Source organism: Phlebotomus papatasi, chromosome 3 (assembly GCF_024763615.1).
Source record: "Phlebotomus papatasi isolate M1 chromosome 3, Ppap_2.1, whole genome shotgun sequence".
Lineage (NCBI taxonomy): Eukaryota > Metazoa > Arthropoda > Insecta > Diptera > Psychodidae > Phlebotomus > Phlebotomus papatasi.
Genome location: NC_077224.1, coordinates 59,105,689 through 59,118,749, shown reverse-complemented (window position 1 = coordinate 59,118,749; position 13,061 = coordinate 59,105,689). Strand labels below are relative to the sequence as shown.

The 13,061-nt window shown below is 35.6% G+C and overlaps 2 protein-coding genes across 2 annotated transcripts in view; both read left to right on the top strand.

Moving 5' to 3' along the window:
* Positions 1-7,529: 7,529 nt before the first annotated feature.
* On the top strand, positions 7,530-8,368 carry LOC129807093 (SREBP regulating gene protein). The gene is made up of 3 exons (XM_055856132.1): positions 7,530-7,689; positions 7,769-8,083; positions 8,147-8,368. The coding sequence occupies exons 1-3, from the start codon at positions 7,588-7,590 to the stop codon at positions 8,366-8,368; spliced, it is 639 nt and encodes a 212-aa protein (XP_055712107.1). The 5' UTR covers positions 7,530-7,587.
* Positions 8,369-8,479: 111 nt separating this feature from the next.
* Positions 8,480-13,061, top strand: part of LOC129807050 (glutathione hydrolase 1 proenzyme-like) — a 40,790-nt gene continuing 36,208 nt past the window's right edge. Inside the window, exon 1 of the mRNA XM_055856032.1 lies at positions 8,480-8,596. Within this exon, the coding sequence (XP_055712007.1) occupies positions 8,487-8,596 (110 nt within the window). The 5' untranslated portion in view covers positions 8,480-8,486. The remainder of the gene's footprint in view (positions 8,597-13,061) is intronic.

Here is a 13,061-nt window from a genome sequence, read left to right as displayed (position 1 = left end):
ACGTACAGGTGGGAAAATTTACTGCTTTAATTTACAAAATTTTTCTGTGTCAGCCTTTTTGATGGTGAACATCTCAGTGAAAAATTGCAAAAAAGTTCAAGGGAAGTGCAGCAGTATATTTTCCCACCTGTACGTGATTTTTCCTCCAATTCGAAACCTGATGAAGAGGACATTCATCTTCGAAACGTCGTGAAGAATTAAAGAGTAAAAATCAAGAGAGGTCTATTTTTCCGTCCACTATCTGCTGCATTAACTAACAGTACTTTTTGGCCGGAGTTCTTCAATAAATGGTTAGAATATTTTAAAAAAAATACCTTAACAAAAGAAATTAAAGTTTTATTCTGAAAAAGTAGAAAATTGTTTTAAATTTCCCACGTCGCAAAGTAGTATACATTCAGGAGTATTTCAAAAATGATTTCATAAATTGACTCCTAATGGTAAGCAAACTTGCATAATTGTATGTGATTAATTCCGTCAGGTGCATAATTCCGAAGTACCTAATGCCGGGACTGAGTGTAATATTGATTTTAATTCCATCGCAATTAATAAGTATACTTTCAACTTTCAAGTTCTGAAAATATTTAATATCTTCTGGTTAACGCTATTTTATTACCAATTATAATAAAATTATGTTCAAAAAGTTCGATAAATGTGCCGAGTGATTTTAATTTTTTTTAAATAAATTTTGCAGAAATAACTTAATCAATATAATCTTTTTTGGTGTGGTATATTTAAGGTTTCTGCATCCAATGATATCATCTTTTTATACTATTGTAAGTAGACTTAAAATAGTCTTATTTGGATCCGACGACTAAAATAAGTGTCGAAAGAGAAATTTTTTTTGATTTTTTCTTTTAAAATATTCCGATTATAGTTTTATAGCACTTTCATTTTCATTTAAGAATTAAATTGAGAGTATCCTACAAGCACTCACTGGGTCAAGTGGTAGAGCACTCGCTTTATGATGCAAGTGTCCCGGGTTCGAAGCCCCTATAGGTCACCAGGAATTTTTCTGCCATTAAAGGTGTTCGGATTGCATCCAGTGAACTTCACTGCTTTTGATCCCACGGGGCATGGGACTGACAATCTCATCCGGTATAAAAAAAATTAATAATACATGTCTAGAAATTCTGTTCTGTAAGATTTTCTGATTGAATGCTTTTCTTTCTTTAGCTGTATAGCGTAGTGCTTAAAGAATTACTGACGCTTTTTAAAATTGCGCCACATTTACATAATAAGGGCCTTTACGACCATATTATGTAAAAAACCCCAATTAACCGGAGGATTATTAATTAACCACGACCGAGTCACCAACGTGTATTCTAGAACTCGCGGGAGATTTATAGTTACCCATTGGAGGGCTAACCCCAGCGCAACCCCAAACGCACTCTTTGACGATCGGCGCGAGACTGACTGAATAGAATAGACATGCGCATAGCCCTCCTCAAGACGTCACACCTCAAGTGACGACTTCTATCCCAGCGAGCATAGATACGAAGGTGACTATGATACTACTCTAGAGGAGACTAAATTCAAATTCAAATAAAGCCGTTGAGCGATGTTCTACATTCGGCCATTCCTGACCACGTTGCCGTCCCCTGGCAACGGTCAATGGCGAAACTACGTTTGGTTAGGTTACTGTTAAGGGCTCAATAAATTTAAACTTTAAAAGTATTTTGAGTGCTTCTGAAAATTCAACAATTAAGCCAATTAACAAAACTAGTAGAACAAACGCTGCAACTCGTAAGGTAATCCAGCCGTAAAATCCACGACTGCAATAATCTTTGATGCCGGTTCTTGCTTTTTATATACAGCAAAACCGATTTTCCGCATCATTTTCCAGTGATGCCGGTTAATACAACCGATTTTCCGCATCACGTGTCCAGTACACAAATATCCGTGTACTGTCCAGGCCTGTAGGAGCTCATTTTCGTTGTCCGGCGCCGGATGTTCTGAAACGATACAATCTAAATTTGACATATAAATTTAAATATTTCCATCGACCAGCCTTTTCCCTTCCAAGCTTAACCAACTGACCAGTCTGCTTAGATCCAGACTTAATAAACCGGCCAGCCTATTTGCTTCCAGGCTTCCGAATCAGCTAACCAATTTACCAGAGTACCAAAATAAATATTTTCAACTCTGAATTTATGACATGAATAGTTTTTCATGATCAACGACATCAATGGACATTTTTAATGCTCGTCAATAGATGTTCGCCGACCAAGACATTGAACACATTCATAGATTCACATCAACTTCAACCAACAGTTTATTTCATCACTTCAAACTTGATTCAAAGCATACATGTTTATCAACATTTTCCTGGTCTAGCCTGTAAACTTAACCTCTGAACTAATTCAACTCAGAAACAATAGTTTAAATCTTAGGAATATAAGGCCAGGCAGATATTCAAATTAAACATATCAACAGAAATTTCAACACCTTCTGTACTCACACACCAGCATAAACTTCCTGTTATTCTTGGGACTTCATCCAAATTTCCAGATTCAATGACTTCACTAACGATACTATCCTTCATGTCTGTATCCATTCGAGGCAAAGATTCGCATTTTAACAAGTTCAAAACCAAGTTGAAAGTTGCTGGTGACAACTTCGACAGGACATTTCTCACCAATCTGACCAGTGAATATTTTTATATGACACCCATAAAATATTGCACAAATACAGAGATTGGTATAGAAAAATCCTCCAACTTGTTTCCTTAACTTGTCTTTCACGTGAATCTTAAGTCCATCCAGAATTTCATGAACGCCCGGGCGAGTATTGATGAGATCATTCCTCAAGACAACATCTTCTGGTATAGCAGGACCCCCAACCATCAGAAAAGTCATTTTACGTCGGATATTGTCGAAGACCACAACCATCACTTTACAGCTCAACAAGATTGCACTACCATGTCCGAATCTTTCCAGCGTTTCTGATTCTGCATAATCTACCCAAATAAAGTCTTCCTTACATAAGCTCCTTGTCAATGATCTCAGAATATTCATGCCAACAAAATCTCCGGAAACAACAGTTGTCTTAATTAGTTCTGAATTATTTTTGTTACGGGTGGCCAGAACTCCCATTACCACCCTATCGTGAAAATCCCTCCTTCCATTTGCTTGATTGAAACAATCCTTCTTCAAGTGACCTGCTTCTTTACACTTGTAGCAACGACGCTTTTCGGAATTGTCAATACGTTTCTGGTTATCGCCGTCGATTTGTTTAGCATGCGGCTTCGTATTTCCCTTCAATCCACATCCGCCATTTCGTGCCTTGTCAAGCTTGGGTTTCTCATCCTCTCTTTGCTCAGAATTGTCACCTGGAGCAGTCCATTGCTTCGATCCTGACTCTCGAGGATGAGATCTGTCAGAGTCTTCGTCAAAGTCTTCAGAACTGTCGGCCATATTTGATTTTTCCAGATCATCATCATCCTTTTCAAGTTTAAGCATGTGCCTCAAAAATTCCGGGAGACTGCATTGAGGGACTGCACGTAAAACTTTGCGATCGTTAACGCCTGGGAGTCCCTTGATGAGATATTCTTTTATTGTCTCATCCCCCAAGCGGATCCTTTTTGACATCCTAACCATGTCATGATAATATTCCTCCAATGCCTCATTATACCGGCGCTTCCTGTTGCTCAACTGCTCATGCACCACGGACTCACGGATATTCTGGGGAAAATTACCTTTCAATTCGGCTTTAAAAACCTCCCAAGAGATGATGTCTCCCTCAGATGAATCCAACCAATTTAGTGCTGGCCCCTTGACTCTCAAAGAAGCATACAACAACATTTGGGGAGACGTCCATTTGTACACCTTGCCGAGGGATTCAATTTTATCCAGCCACTCGCCGGCAAATATACATTTCTCGTCCTTCTCAATTCCATGGAACTCCGGAATCATCAGTTCAACCTCTTTGATACCAATGTACGAGGAATGAGCTTGTGTGCTCGAATCAAGGGAAAGATCAGTGTCAATGGAGCCTCCTATATCGTATAAAAAAAAACACAAAGGAAACAAGAGACTATTAGAGACTTTCCATGTCTTATTTGGCCCACCTCATCAGCAAAATCACCATAAAAATTCAAGAAAACTGATTGGAAATATATGGACACTGATTTTAGATTTTTGGGGACATTTGAGAGACAAAATAAATTTGATCACATACCAGAACCTGGAGTTTCTCTGCGCCTGGGCATTTCTCCTTGTCAGTTTCCTCAGATGTTGAGAAAGACTCCTGACAAACCTTTTTCTAGGAATGTGACACAATAACTTGCTAGTTATTCGCCCCTCAACACAGGACAAAAACAGCCACTGGATATGGATCACAATCAATCACTGGATATAAATTTCACTCAGAATTGTCACTTACACACCTCTGCATTGACTTTAATTGACTTTTATATTTAAAAATGTAAGAATCACTTAAAATTAGAGCTTTAAATCTTCCACCAAATATCAAATGCAAAATGTGACGCAATTCTCGCAAAAATGACACGATCAACGCGATCGATAGAGAAAAAGAGATACTCCCTTCCCCTTTCCAGAAAGAACAAACCTCTCATTCTCACAAACACTTACTCATCCTTGGGTGCACCCCTTTCACTCCAACACATTCAATCCATTGTTTCACTCACACAAAATCATTCATTTTGTAGCCAAACTATGAACAGTTTTTCACTGCAAATAATATCAATGTCCCCCAAAATGATTAAAAATTACCATTTCTTGGTACCGGACATTATTATAGCAATTTTCTCTTTTTTTTTTTCGCCGTATTTCACCATCGCGCGCGCGTGTGTTGGTACTTACGGCACAAACCCCCTTTTTCTTTCTTCCTTGCTGTGCTATCCCGCTCGCTCGGTGATCTCTTCAGCACCATTGCCGCTGCCGCTCTCCACGTCTCCATGCAGGTTCACAGTAGTGCATTGGTGTGATTTTTCCCAAGCGGCTGATTTCTCTTACCCCTGCCGCTTTCGCTCACCACCACACAACCACAGCAGGGGCTTCTCCCCTTATTCACACACACACACACACACGATCGCGATCGCGACACGTCGTGACTCGTTTTCCCTCCTTCGCTTAACCACGATTCAGGGAAATCCCCGCAATACATGGGACACGATGCTGCAATCCAAAACCCACAAAAGATTTTCCCAAACGGATTTTTCCAACATTTTCAATGCACTGAATTAAACAATTCATCCTCTACGCTATCACTTCTCACGTATTTCTATAAATTCAATTCCTCACAAGCCGCCCTAACATGGCTACCAGAGGAAAATTCAGAATACCGCGTTTGCACACTTCAAATGGGTCTTTTAGGAAAAATCCCACTTCTGAATGTAAAAAACCCCAATTAACCGGAGGATTATTAATTAACCACGACCGAGTCACCAACGTGTATTCTAGAACTCGCGGGAGATTTATAGTTACCCATTGGAGGGCTAACCCCAGCGCAACCCCAAACGCACTCTTTGACGATCGGCGCGAGACTGACTGAATAGAATAGACATGCGCATAGCCCTCCTCAAGACGTCACACCTCAAGTGACGACTTCTATCCCAGCGAGCATAGATACGAAGGTGACTATGATACTACTCTAGAGGAGACTAAATTCAAATTCAAATAAAGCCGTTGAGCGATGTTCTACAATTAGCAGTTGTATAGGCGTTACTTCAGAAAATTGCGTTTCTATATTCTGTACTTCGTGAATTCTTCAAGATGAATATAGTGAAGAAAATGCTGGTTGGGTCGCCAGAAGCGTTTGAACTATGTAAAAACGGCTGTCCGGAGAAATCAGTTTTTGGTGGGTATGATATTTTTAAGAATTTGGAATCAGTGAATGAAATTCGTGTCTAGGAATCCGATATTTAATGAGTCTAACTCGTGGAGATAAAGTCAATGAAGGAGGTGTCTTTCTTGGTGAGCTGTGAGTAGCGAACCCTTTCTTTAAATTCTTTAAAATCAATTAATTTTTGTTTAAGATGAGATTTTCATCTTAAGCTAGAATTCATGCGATCAAACTTAAATATCTTACCAAAAGTGTGGAGCTCAAATCCATGAATTGAATTAAACCAGAGTTGGTCAATTCCTGCAGGGTAATAACCGTTCTTTGGAAAAGGAAAGTGTGAGGCTGCTTGGACCTATTCTCCCCATTCTAGATGAGAGGGTGTGCTGCCGATATTACTCTCTGTTCTCTCCCCAGAAACAGATAGTGTCCTTTCAGCCCCGTTTAAAATTATTTTACTAAGTTTTCCAATTATAATGTTAAAAAAAATATTTTGATATTATGAATTTGCTAATAAGAAACTGCTTGTTAAGAATTTAAAATTTAAATCAATCAAAATTGTATAACTTTAGGCTTTCTGAAGTTTCCTTTAGGGCCATGTGCTCTTATCAAAACAAAAAAAAAACCACTAGATTCATCATCACTTTTCCACAGTGGATACTTCCGTATGGGAGAGAGAAAAAAAAGTACTATTGGAGCTCTCTTGCAAAAAGTCCATGTGAAGTGAGGTTGAACAAAAATCAAAGTGAATAAAAAGGTTGAGTTTTTGGGAGAAATCCTGTAGTGTTTTAGTTTCCAAGGGATACAGTGATCCTGCCAAGTGACTAGGAGCAGCCCAGAGAAAAAACTTTGATCCTATTCGATCGGATCTCTAAGAATTGTGTATTTTTCTTCAGGTGAGCACGTCTTTGAGGTGGCCAAAGGGCATCTTATCATTCTGACCACCGTATTTCTTGTGCATTAAATAGGTGAGCACGTCTTTGAGGTGGCCAAAGGGCATCTTATCATTCTGACCAGCGTATTTCTTGTACATTAAATAGGTAAATCCTCATCACTGCTTATTAAAAAGAACAGAAGAAAAAAAAGTATATTTAAGCTATTCGTATATACCAGGATAATTCTAAGAAAAATTGAGCAAAATCTCTAATCAATCACACCACTATACGAAGTAACCTTGCATAAAATCTTTCACCAACAGGATTTAATTAATTCGCTCTAAATAGTATGTAATAATCTCAAATAAGTTATAAGTGTCACAATAACGATATTTTAACACAGGGGTGTGCAAGAACCGTTTGAAACCGAATAAACGTCAAAAAAAAAGTTTATTCAGGTAGCGTTTTATTTGACCATTGACGCACAAGTTTCATTTGACGTTTGTTCGGTTTCAAACGGTTTTTGCACACCTCTGTTTTAACAGTTCATATTTTAACCTTTGTCTGCATAATTCACTGAAATTTGAACCTAATAAATTCTGAACTATTTTTATGCAATAAAATATTTTTAAGGGTATTTGATTTTTTTAAAAATTTTATTTCATTTGTAATGTAAAATCTTTTAGCAATTGTATTTTTTTAAATATAACGACTAAAATCCCAAATTCCTACTCCCTATTGGAAGTTAAAATAAAGGAGTAATAAATACTAATTTTTACCTGGTTAATTTGTAATGTAATAAATCTAAGCTACGCGTAATAAAATAATTATGAAAGTGTTGCCAGTTGGCTAGTGTCAATGGCTGCTGGAAAAGTGAATAATTTTTTTTGATTGCTTTTTTTGTACCAAAAACATGTGGTATATGGCCTTATTACGGTTCATCCGTCGCAGACTGGTTCTGGCCATTATATTCCTCCTGTCCCTCCTCTATTTTGTCGTAAATCTCTTTGGTTTTGTAAGTAAATCAGTTAATTTTTTAATCCTAACCCCACTTTTTGATGCTGAGTTTGTACAAAATTTTCCTGTTTTTCCAGTCCGGAACGCTGTCCATTGATTCTGATGCTGAATTTGAGGTTAAGAGGGAGCACCCATTGATCTGGAGAACCCTCCAGGAGCAACAGAATACCAGCTACAACGATCCGAGTGTGAAGTGCAGGAATTCTGTTCAGGGGAGATTTCTCATTGTGGACGATAGAGGATTTGTTTGCTCGAGATTTGATCTCCTGCCCACGGGATGCTGCAATTTAGAGACTCCATCGACTACGCATTATAGCTGTGACACTTGCACAGAGAGTGGTTGCTGCTCAATCTACGAATACTGCGTGTCTTGCTGCCTCCATCCGGATAAGGTAAGTAGGGGATTGGGAAGGTTGTCGCTGAGGGTATTGCATTGGGGTTCTATTGAAATGCAGAAGGAGCTGCTGGAGCGTGTGATGGAAAAGGCCACGGGGCGTCAGAAGGCCGTCTTTGCTTCTGTCCAGGACAACTTCGAGCTGTGCTTGGCCAAGTGTCGAACAGATTCCCATTCAGTGCAGCACGAGAATAAGTATCGTGATCCAAAGGCCAAGCACTGCTACGGGGAGACGACAGCTCATGAATCTCAACGAGATATCAGTGGAAATAATGTGCTTTAGAATTTAGTGACTAGAAAAAAATAGTGACTCCTGGACAATTTCCAAAGGACTTTCCGGACTTTCTCAAGAGTGTTGTGAAAATTGATTAGTGAGTGCAGTGAGTGGTTTAGTGAAAAAGATGAATATTCCATGCTGGGGCTCCAAAATTTACCAGCAAATCAATCAATGGCGCTACAGAACGTTGGCGCGCTACAAGTACGCACCCCTCCACGGAGACACCCTGCTCAGGTGAGTTAAACTTTCTTGGCACGCGATTTAAATTTAGAGCAAATGAACGGAATTTGAGTTCAGTCTCTCTGGGGAACATTTGGGTCAATGACATAATCGATTTTCTGGCTCTGGCTTTAAATTGCATTTTGTTGCATTTAAAAGGCACAATGTTAAAGAGAATGAAATAGTTTCTGAAAGCAAGAACAATGGGAAACTTGCCAAGAAAATTATTCTTTGTTTTCCATTTGTCAGATAAGGCGAAAACTGTTGATGAATGATAAGGTTCTTTTTAACGATGTAGTAAAAATTCTTTGTGTGACTAGAAGTTATCAAAATCATGAAAATTTTCAAGCGAGGAAAGGGGGAAAAGTTAGGTAATTTTAACAAACCTTTAACCCTTTAAGGACGATTGGAACACCGGTGTCCCATAAAGAAAATAATTTTTTCTGACTACCTAAAGTTATTTTTTTCTTATGTCTGTACATAATTGTAAAGTAGAAGATTGAAGGAATCTAGAATATTTTTTGCAAGTCTCTACACTGAGAGAAATCCGAAAAAGTTAAAATAACATTCCGGAAATGTTTATTTTACCCTGCAGTATTGATCCGAAATCGGTGTAAATATTATGCTTTTTAGATGTATTAGGGGTTAAAGTTACCCTTTTTCATGTTACCCTTAAAAGGTGTAAAATTAACATTAAAAAATGGTGATATATTTTTACACCTAAAAAGTGTTAAAGTTACAAGGAAAAAAAGTTAATCGTATCCCCGTTTTTTTCTCAGTGTAGCTATTTGCTATGTAGTAAATATTTAAGCTCAAAAATGGCGAATTTTTAAATTCTCAAATTCATAATTAATTTTATTTATTTTTTATACTTCCAATTTTTTTTTAAGCAAAACTCTTTTGGCAATAAAAACTACAATACTCATACGTAATATTTTTCATTAAAGCGAAAAATATTGTTCATTGGTATTGTCAGAAAATTACTTAAATTTTTGGGATATTTTTGTCCCTATCGTTCATAGAAGCACAAAATACACTGAATCAGACTCTGTTGGACTTTCCAAGGTTAGATGTAAGACTTATCATTGATTATGTTTCTCAGTTTAATTTTTATTGTTGATTTTCAGTCCGTAAAAAGTGTCTCGTCGTTAAAGGGTTAACGAGCAAACTGTTTTTTTTTAAATATATTTTTTTTCATAATAACTTTTAATGTTTTAATTCCTTATTTCATAAAGGGATATCACCTATTGATATTTCGTAATAACTGAAAAAATATTTGTAATAAAAGTAACAAGAGTTTTAATCTTTAATTTTATTTATTTTTTCTATTGCCTAGTACAATTATAAGAATGTCCTAATCTAGGATAACTTTTGTAGGAAGCTTAATTAATTCATAAGCTAAGATATTTTTGATTGGAAAAATTGAGAAATTGGCTCGCTAGAAATAATACGGGCCGAAAATAGGTAATGGTCATTGAATTTAAATTTTTTACATTACTCTTTTTCAAATTACATTTTTTTATAGTGTAACTATCTAAGAAAAGAATTTTACGTCCAAAATTTAAATCAGGAAAGAGAATGAAGGAAAATATTATAAAATCGGCGCGATGTCCAATTTTCTGTACTGTACAACATAACTGAAACAAACAACTGAAAGCTTTGCACGGCTTTCCGAAAAGAGAGAAAAGATCTGTTAGTTAATGATTTACTAATGCAGTGAACTTTTACTGCTCGACCTTAACCCTTTAAGGACGATTGGAACACCGGTGTCCCATAAAGAAATAGTTTTTCCTAATTATCTAAAGTTATTTTTTCCTTATGTTTGTGCGCAATTGCAAAGCAGAACGTTGAACGAATGTAGGCTATTTTTTGCCAGTCTCCAGTTATTTGCTATATACTAAATATTTAAGCTTAAAAATGGTGAATTTTTAAATTCTCATATTGAAAAATGATTTTATTTTTTTTAAACTACAAATTTTTTAAGCAAAACCCTTTTGGGAATAAAAACTACATTACTCATGCGTAATATTTTTCATTAGACTGAAAATTATTATTCGTTGTTATTGTCAGAAAAAATTACTTAAAGTTTCGAACTATTTTTGTCCCTACCGCACATAGAGGTAAAAAAATACACCGAATCAAACTCTGTTGAACTTTCCGAAGTTAGATGTAAAACGTTTCACAAATTTTGTTTATCGGTTTAATTTTTATTGTTAATTTTCGGTCCGTAAAAAGTGTCTCGTCGTTAAAGGGTTAAAGAGGGAGCAATAACTCGCTTTTTTCCCAACTTGTCACCACTGTGGAGCCTAAACGGGAAAAGATAACAACTACCTCTCTTCGGTGACCCCCAATAAAAAAAAAAACAATATCCAGACGTTTTTTTTTCTCTTTTTCGGTTTACCCCACTTCCAGAACCATGTTTTTTTTTGGGTTTTCTCAAAATTAGTTCCAGCTTTTCCAGTGATTTTCAGATATGTTTTAGAGATAGTCCAGATGACAATTTCGTCTAAACGGTCCAAACATAGCTATGACCGGAAAAATCGGTTTTTTGAATTATCGAAGGTCAAAGGCGAATCACTTTAGAGAGCTGATTTTGTAACTTATTTGGTTCAATTTAGATTTTTTTAATTTTAGATACTTTTGATGCTTTTTATTATTCGGCTATACCTTCCCAATCCGTAATGAATTGGTCAAGTAATCGTATATTTGATTTATTTTACTCAAATATCCTTTTTTGCACGCAGGCATATTACTATGGATAAGAACATTCTAAAATGCTCAGTTTTTAGCCAATTTTCTAGTTCAGAATCGTTTTCCAATTTGTTAATAAATTTAATCGGTAATAGAACCGGTATAATACACAAAAAAAAATGCAAAAAGATAATTCACGGATAGTTTTATCTTGTGAGTTCAAGCATTCTGCAAAGCTGGGATTTTTTCCCATATCTTTTTTTGATTTTTCTCAAAATTGGTCCAAGTTTTTTCAATGATTTTCGGGTATGTTTTAGGGTTAATTTAGTCGAACATTTCGTCCAAGTATATCTATGACCGGAAAATCCGCGATTTTGAATTATTGAGGATCAAAGGTCAATCACTTTGGAAGGCTCATTTTTCAACCGATTTGATTAAATTTGGATTTTTTGGAAGGACCTTGAAATTTTCATCCTGGTTACGTCGGTCTTAATCGATAGTGAATCGATTATGTAATCCTAATTGATTTATTTTTATCGGTTATTCCCTTATTTGTTCGTAGGCATGTTACTAAACAAAAAACAATTTAAAAAAATGTTTAAAATCATGAAGTTAAGAAAAAACGACAATTACACTAAATATACTCTAAATATGCTTTTTTTCAAACTTAATTTTGCTTTTTTTAATCAAAGACGTTCAGAATATTTATTAATAGGATCGAAAAGTTATCATACCACTCCTGTTTAACATTAAGTTTAACGCAGTAATATTTTCCGTTTTTGCTAAGTTTTTCATAAATTTAGACAAAGACAAATAAAAATTAATTAATTAAAATTAAATATAACGATTATTTTAAATTCGAAAACATATTTTTATTTTTTATTATAAACATTGTTTCTGCCATTTTTAATTACAAAAAGATTTTTAAACATTTTTTTAAATCTGTTTTAAGGGTTGGCTCAATAAGCTTTCCCTTAAGAGTGGTATATTTCGGGACAGTTGGGTATTTCGGGACAGGCAAAAATCGCTATTATGCAAATAAGTTTCGTCGAGCCTGATTATTTACCTTTAAGTAGAAGTTCTAAACTTCGCTGTTTCATAAAAATTTTGTTTAAGTTTCACTTTTAAAGTGACTTAAATCGAAAAAAACTAAGCACTCTTTGTGTTGACATCTGCAAAATTGACCACACTGAAGGTCTTGTAAAAAGTGAAATGTGACACTCTCAATTCACGCATATTTCACGCTTTAAATTAAATAAAATTTCAGAAGTTTCATGTTTATCTGATAAAGAGCTTACTACAGTGCTGTCTTGCTATATGCACAGTTTGGGTACTTTTTTTGACAGTTCTCTCTCTGAATATGCACAACTTTTTTTGAAATTCCCAACGGTTTTTTTTCTTTCTTTCAATAAATTATCATTTTTTTTGTTCTAGAATTTCCCGTGTTATTTTAAATATAATATGAGACAGAAAAAATAAAATTAAGAAAATTTAAAACAAGAAAAATTAGTTACCAAGAAAATAATTTTCTTTATTACTTTGTCAAAATGTAAACAAATTGATTTTGAATGCAACCGACACAAAAGCTGTGCATATAGAGAGTGTGCATATAGAGAGACAGTACTGTATTTCATATAGAACTTAAAAATAATTAGAAAAGAAATATTAGATGAGATCATATATTCTGTCAGTAGAAGAGGTAAAAAGTTTGGAGTGGTATATCTCAGCTCCTGATGAACATAATTGTATGAGTGAACTATTGTTGGAAAGCTTGGTTCATTAGCTTTTA